Source organism: Topomyia yanbarensis, chromosome 3, assembly GCF_030247195.1.
Source record: "Topomyia yanbarensis strain Yona2022 chromosome 3, ASM3024719v1, whole genome shotgun sequence".
Classification (NCBI taxonomy): domain Eukaryota; kingdom Metazoa; phylum Arthropoda; class Insecta; order Diptera; family Culicidae; genus Topomyia; species Topomyia yanbarensis.
The window spans coordinates 374,952,751-374,960,531 of NC_080672.1; the positions used below are offsets into that span (position 1 = coordinate 374,952,751).

Here is a 7,781-nt window from a genome sequence, read left to right on the forward strand (position 1 = left end):
AACTAAGATCAAAATAATCCGTCGGGGGTCCAGAGCAACTTTTTTTTAAGTTTTTTTCGTAATAATACAGGTTTTACTACTGGAGATAGTTCATATTTCTGTCCCTAGATGGTGCTTTATACATTCGAATAACATTAAAAGTAAGAATTTGATAGACAATTTAATTGTCTACAAGTTTGTTGACAGCTAAAAATTCATCTGAAATCATCCGGAAAAGTTGTTTAAGATTTTAACAAAGTTATATCTAAGATAGTTTCACACGAGGCCTAGTGGTTTGGAAATATGTTTTCTCGCACTTATTACATTACCAAAAAAAAATAATTGGGTTTAATGGCATGAACATATTAGACGGGATTCATTACGTTGACAATTCTGAAAATTTGAACTTCTGAAAAAAAGGATGTTTGACAGAGTCAGAAAACTATTTGTGCTTTTGGTTTGTAATCTTTCCCGATAGGTTCAAAGGGACTACCATTCATCGGAAGGTATTGCTTGGTTACAAGGGTCTGCTTACATTTATGTTTTAGAAAGAACCATACGTCGTATAACTTAGGTTATCATCGCTTAAGTCAGCTATTATAATTCCGTTCAAGACGAAATGTTGGGACACACTGTTTGTAAGTTAACGCAAACCACAGCAGTAACTGTCCAAATTAGTGGTTAGCGTGAAACGATTTATTCAAATTTTCTCCGCAAAGCATATTGTGGCAGTTGGATTTTACGGCCATTTCCTATCAATTATGCGAGATATCGTTACTAAATTGATCCTAGATAATGCGATATGTATTACTTTTAAAAACAAAATATGATTTGAGTACAACAATTATCTTGATCCAAAAACTTAAAGTTTTTTTTCACTGTTTGTCACATTGAGTTAATTTTGAAAACGGATAATCAGCGTTTTTAACCAAGCGTTGCAATAAAATCGGCGAAATATTGCAATGGTGCGTTAAAAGTTTCATTGAGTTTGTTCAAATATAAAGGTTCAGGACAAGTCAATTTTATACGAAAATGCTAACAGAGTAAGAGATTCATGTAAGAATAGTTATCAGTCATCTCTGAGAACAATCGAAAAACTACAAGGGGCAGCCCTATGGGGTTGCACGAGCTGTAGACGTAGGACTATACTACTTAATGTAAAATAGTTATTTTCTTAGGACATTTATAGTAATAATAAATCAAATATATTTCTTACGTATGGTTTAATCACAACCAATCAACAATATTACTTAAACTTACCGATTAAACTAATTTAAGAAGATCTGAAGAAAGAAGACAGAAAACCGTTACCGAACTAATATCTGGAACTAAATCTTTATAGCATAAGATTATCTTGTAAAAACTTTTCGATTGTGTGTGGTAAAAAACCCGGACCAGTGAAGAAAAATCAAATTTTAGGCAATATAATCACACTTCATGTGTAGACCAAGCATTCTAGTTATATTTTGCCATTATTGTAACTTTCCTAAAGTACGCATACAAATATAACGAATGCATTACCAAAACTATAAATATACAAGAATCGAAAACAATTTTATATATGGACAAGATGCGTTTTTGCAACTGTTTTTCAAGTGGCAGTAGTATGTACCTATTAGTACAATCAAAATACTATAGGCTGAGTGGGAATGACGTACGTGATGGGGAAATGAATCAATGAATTGATCGAACGTAAATAATAAACTTTCGTTGTGCAATTTAGTAACAAATTAGATCTACCTACCTAGACATTCGCCTCAAACATTAAACCCGCGCGCAAAGCAAAATGAATGAACGCTGATGATGATGGGTAGAGCGAAAGAGACAACTAATACCACGACACTAAGTTAACCGTGTTTGCAAATGAAGCTCGCATGTACAATTTTGTGTAAGAATAATTATACATTAAAGTGTGCTGGAAACGAGCACAACACAAAAGATAGCATAGCGTTCCACCACAGGCAGTGTAACGAACTTCTAACTCAGCTACACTGGCTGTGAAAACACACAGCGCAGTGATCTGCTTCGCCTGCTGTTCAACAGGTAACTGAGCTGGTCTGGCGAAATCCGTCCGTTTAAATAGTCGATGATGACGTCATTTATAGAAGTGTAGCGCGCTAGGTACACAAATCTGTCGTGCTGGACTAGGGAAGCGCTATCTTCTGTGTGTAAATGCGCGATATTTTGACTCGGATGTTCATTATTTGAATTTTTAATGCCATGATATCGAAAATCTTTGGGTATATCAGTTGGAATCTATTCTTAGAAGTATTTCGGGGTGACATGCGCAAAAAATTTGAAAATTTATCGTGAGACGGCTGAATTATATGCGTTTAAAATTGGACCACTTTTCGTTACATACCCTTTTTGTAGAATTTGCAACGTGCATCCCTATATCGAAAACAAAGACGTAGTCCTACGTCAAAAATGAAAAAGAAGGCATACATAATTGAAAAAGCTGTTTCTGCGGGAGGAATTACTTATCATCATGAAAAAGAATATTAATATCATACTAGTTTGGTCAACACTTATCTAACTTATCTAAATTTCTCATCCCAAAAATATGAATGGTGCCCTATATCAGGGAATTATAATTTTCAGCTAAAAGAACAGATTTTCCAAGCTCTCAAATTCCACTGAATTCACTATTGAACTAAACACAACTATTTGGCAAATAAAAAAAGTGCTTGTGAATTGACAAACCGCTAGGTCTTCTGTGAAACTAACTTAGACTTAGAATTCGTTAAAATATTAAACTACTTTTCGGGATAATTTCAAATCGGTTTTTAGTTGGTAACAAAGCTGTAGGCAATTAAATAATCTATCAGATTCTTACTTTTAGTGTTGTTCGAATGTCTAAAGCACCATCTGGGGGCAGAAATATGAACTAGTTCCATTGTAAAATCTATGTTCATAGGAAAAAAAACCAAAAAAAAGTTGCTCTAGACCCCCCGACGGATTATTTTGATTTTGGTTTCAAATGAAAGGGGAAAGCCCATTCTTTCATATCCTGAAGTTTCAGCGATGCTGAATTTTTTTGCATAAAGTTGTTAAAAAAAGACACCGTGATTTTTATCAAAAGAATGTCATTTTCAGTATGACATATGTAAATACTACACGCAATATTGCATTTTTTTTTTTAAAAATTCGTTTATTTGACACGGCTCATAGCGGTAGCTTGACGGAGCCGTGGATCTTTTATATATTTACAAATGTAAAATTAAAATATAAGCAAATATTATTATAATATTGGATCCCGTGCGCGCAGGTCGAAGCCGGCTTGGTGTCCGCGATCAGATGTTTTTCCCTGTTTCTTGCACTTATTGTGGACCAGCGTAAATCCGTCACTGTTATTGTTATCCTTGCCAATGTTGCTTACAGTTGATTTTGCGGTAGTGGATGCTTCTTTTGTGGTTGTCATTATGGTCTGTGCAACTGCTGCCACAAATTTGGCCACCGTTTGTGGTTCAGGCATTGGTATTGAAAACTCTGTTTTGGGTTGGTTTGCCGTAGATGAGTTGGCAATCGGTTGAGACGCGTCTTCCTCTGCATCTTCCGCGCAAGCTTGTCCATGATGAGCTGTCTGATTACAATACTTACACGTAGGAGTTTGCCCCTCATGGGTGCATAGCGTAGTTTGCATAATTGTAGTTCCGTGAGTTTTGAGTTTTATTGTCAAGTACGAGGGTATAGGCCTTTCAACCCGCATCCTCACTACAAAAACGCCGTTAGGAGTACCCGGGAAGAAGTTTCTCCAAGTATCAGATGTAACGGATTCTACTTCTCCGTATTGCGACATGAATTTTGCAATTGGCTCAGGAGGGGTACGAGGTGATAGGTCCTTACATCTATATAATCATTCTCAATATATACGGGAATCTTAATTCCAACGTTGTCACTTGCAACCACGTGTTTTAAGTTGTTCTTCAAAACGAAACGCTCGGCTTGTGCTAACGTGTTGAATGATATTAACACTGCACTGCGAAGATGATGATACTGAAGGTACAACACTTCCATAAGTCTAAGTTGCATTTTTACCTTCAGAAGGTATTCCACTTCACTAAAACTCGGTCGTTTTAAACAAAATTTAAAGTCAACGACCGCAGCGTTGGATCGGAGTAGAGCTTTTTCGTCAACTTTACTCATGATGACAAGAATAATCCGATGTTTTCTTTGTTCTCGAGACAATGCACACTAGATCGAGAGGCCTGTTGTTCACTTGGCTTGATTGTACGTCTGACTGCGACAGAAGTAGAAAGCAGACTGATATTGCATACTAATAATTCGATAACTTATCACTTCACTGAAATTATTGTTATCAAAAGATTTTAATGATTTGGATAAACGAGATCTTCATTTTATTTGTTTGACATAGTTCTAACAGAGAATCCTCAATATTTTATAAAAAAGGCCAAAGAAAAAATTGAGTTTGAGATGGTTCAATAAATTGACCCAGAAATCGGCTTTAAGTTCCTCTAAAAATGTTGTTTTTGAAATCAGTTTATCTTACCCAAAATCCTGCCGAAACATTTATTTTTCTTAAAATTTGGAAAAAGCTCAACAAACTCGAAAATAATGTCAGAACCATTAGTCGCACTAGAACAACATATTCAGACGACCGCAAATACATGCATCTACCTTTAATTTAACATAACTATATTTAATATCGATGCACTATACCCGAAGATATATGGATTTCACCAAACGTAGTTTTACTTTAATGGTTAAATTCAGTTTTTTATTCTAACTCAAAAACTGTTCTACTGTAAATTTTTGGACATCATTTTCAGATTCAACACATTATTTTACAATGAAAATGGTAATGGAGGTCGAATATTGAAGTTCAGATTTTTAATTTTATTTTGTAAGCTAGTGTTATCGGTTGTGCGTCGAGAAATTACGGTGAGCTGCGTTTCCGCATGCCAAGTATTCGGCTGGTTTTTTCTGAAATTTCTTCAAATGCATACAGCAGAATAAAAAGTTGATCGAGTTTGATCAGCTTCCAGAGTAATGCTACAACATCAAATAACGTTCAAACGTTCAGGCCCCTACTACCCGAGGCCATCACCGCCAAAACATGAAGTGACATTTGGTCGGTGTTAAGTCAGACCGGACTAAGTGACAAAATATTGATTTCGAGAAAAACGAGTTTAAAGTTTGAATCGCAGCATCCTTTTCGTTATAAATGAAAATTTATTTTTGCTATAATTCTTGTTTATTGTTGCATATTTTAAATCTGGCAAGAGTCTAATGTAGCTGAAGAAATTCTTTATAAAGTACTATCATTATCTTATTTTTTGATGTTTTGCGACTTAGTCCTCTCTGACTTAACACCGACCACTTCAACATGATAATTTTTGCCTAACGTATATTATACCTAACGTCCATTATGCCTAACGGGTCTAAGCCTATCGAAGCACACCCCATTTTGCTTATCAATGCGGTTCGAAACAGTCTTTACCTTGGATGACTCCATTTCTTAATGTTACTTCGAAATATGCACAAACGTCGATGACATATTTATTTTAGTAGCAACAGTATCAACAGAAAGGTTTGGCCTTCTCCTAAATGTTTGTCTTACTTTCTCATCCGTTTGGTGGTTCCTTAAGTCTGTTTCTTTTTTGCATTTCTCGATTTCTAGGTGTTGGTAGCGATTTTGAAACACAGTGAACAAAACTTGCATATTATGCAAGTTTTGTTCGACTTTTATTGAAAATACATATTCTAATCGAATAATTGCTTTTTAACGGGCACTTTTTTGCCTCCATTTTTGAAAACGCATATGAAAAACATATTAATTTGTAAATCTTTCGATCGGGCAGCCATTCGGTAATACTTGTGAAAAATATTTCATGTTCCGGCGAAATATTTCACAGATTGCTTGAATTTTCAGTCGGCCAAATTTTGTCGCGAAGAAGCTTTACTTCGTCAGAGTTTCTTGTACCTCAACATGTAGGGCTTATTCGTTTAGTTTACAGTTAATATGAACGCTCCTGCTTGCTTCCGCCAATATGTCTTTATCTCACGTGTTCATTGAATGTACATTATCTTACTTCAGAGGAATGTTATTGCTATCCGACTGTATAGAAGGCACGTAGCATTTTTCGTTTATTTTTTATTGTGACGAAATGATCGCGTCCCATTGACACACTTCCAGTATAGGTGTGGGCTTTCTTGCGGGCAGAAACCCTGTTTTGAAAATAATTTGAATTAGCCACACGATTGTGTTGACCAATTCGTTGAAGATCAATATTTATCCAAATTTGCCATCCTCGATGCGGAAGTACTCATGGAAAACATGTTTTTAGAATTCGCTCATTCGCTAGCATAAACTACGTCGTAGCATAAGGCAATGAACTGATGCGCGCGCAAACATTCAAATCACAGGCATGAAAGTAACGAAAAAACGTTAAATTATCATCCATTGTAAAAGAACTAGGGTAGTGACTTCGATCGTTTCCGATTGGTACAATTATGTAAGCTGAAATGGTTCCCCATAGTAAAAGTTTAGAACTAGAACAGCTGGTGCGGCTAACAGAAAAAAAAACTTGAATCACAGAGCATCATTGTTCATGCTACCGTCACACTGATGCACGCAGAACTTTGTTTGCATTTGTATTCAAGTGTGAAGTTGAATTAACAAACTTTCTGACGGTGCAGCACTATCTTTTGGACGTTAGTTGTTTCTGATGATCAAATATACTTTTGAAAAGGTCAAAGTCATAAAGAGATGTTCAAGGATCCATTAATAAGTCTTCTTCTATTTTCATCGATATATTGCTGGATCTTTCATAACCGTACCGTTGTCTTGTACATACGATAAAATCGTGCAAAAATAAAAAGAAACATTGCCATAAAACTGCACTTACTGGTTACTGGTTTTTCATACTTCATTGAAATAACTTTTTCACTTCTTCAAATTTACAACACTGGCTAATACTTTGCTGCACCTCAGAGAATCATTTCCGGAAGAGAAACTTCGATCCCCTATCGGGGTCATCTTTCGCATAGACATTGTTTATACTTACTTTAAAATCCACTTCAAATGGTGCCACAAGCAACTCATCTCGCTGCTTTTTGCCGAGCCCACTTAGCCGTTTCAAGCACTCGTCAATGCAAATCCCGCGCTCCAGTAGATTGCGCCGAAAGTGACGGACATCGGCACTGAAATTCTAAACGGATGAACTTGGGTACACTTCCGCATTGTCTTTCGCTAACTTCAACTAGATCGATCGATACCTTTACATGTAACCACAGCTCACTGGAAAGATTAGGTCTCAGCAAGCTTCGGACCATACAGTAGGTGCCCTCATTCTCCATGCACTCCCCGTAATTGTCGAACCGGTAAAGCGCGGGCATCGAACCCGTCTCCGTAGCTTCAAAGCAAAGAACGAATACACTAATTAGTAACACTTCAAAAGTAGAAACACTCCAGTCGGTTCTCACCTGCATCTTCTCGCCCGATAACCGATCCTGGAAAGAAGTTCAACAACAGTACCACTGCAGCCAGAATTGCGGAACCACTGCCAACTGAAGCTGCTACCGACATGGCTCACTCAATGGAACTGACGCCTCTGTACATTCTGCTGGTATAACAATTGAGCTCAACTGAACCGCGCGCAACGATAATCCATCAGCGTACGTCGATGAGGTGTAGCTCAAACCACACAAGCCCCCGAAAAGTGCGCATCTGAAGCGATCATTTCGACCAGAACAATTAGGGTGAAAGGGGGTAAAGCATCCTGCTTATATTAGGCGATCTGAGAAAAAAGCCTCTTTATTTATAGGATTGAACTGATCTC

General features: G+C 36.8%; 1 protein-coding gene across 1 annotated transcript in view; it reads right to left on the reverse strand.

Annotated features, from left to right (window-relative positions):
- The window catches only part of LOC131688250 (nose resistant to fluoxetine protein 6-like), a 43,309-nt gene extending 35,754 nt beyond the window's left edge, over window positions 1–7,555 (reverse strand). The window contains exons 1-3 of the mRNA XM_058972438.1: window positions 7,426–7,555; window positions 7,219–7,355; window positions 7,008–7,151 (exon numbers count right to left, since the gene is read on the reverse strand). Coding sequence (XP_058828421.1) covers window positions 7,008–7,151; window positions 7,219–7,355; window positions 7,426–7,528 — 384 coding nt within the window. The 5' untranslated portion in view covers window positions 7,529–7,555. The remainder of the gene's footprint in view (window positions 1–7,007; window positions 7,152–7,218; window positions 7,356–7,425) is intronic.
- Between the last annotated feature and the right edge of the window lie 226 nt (window positions 7,556–7,781).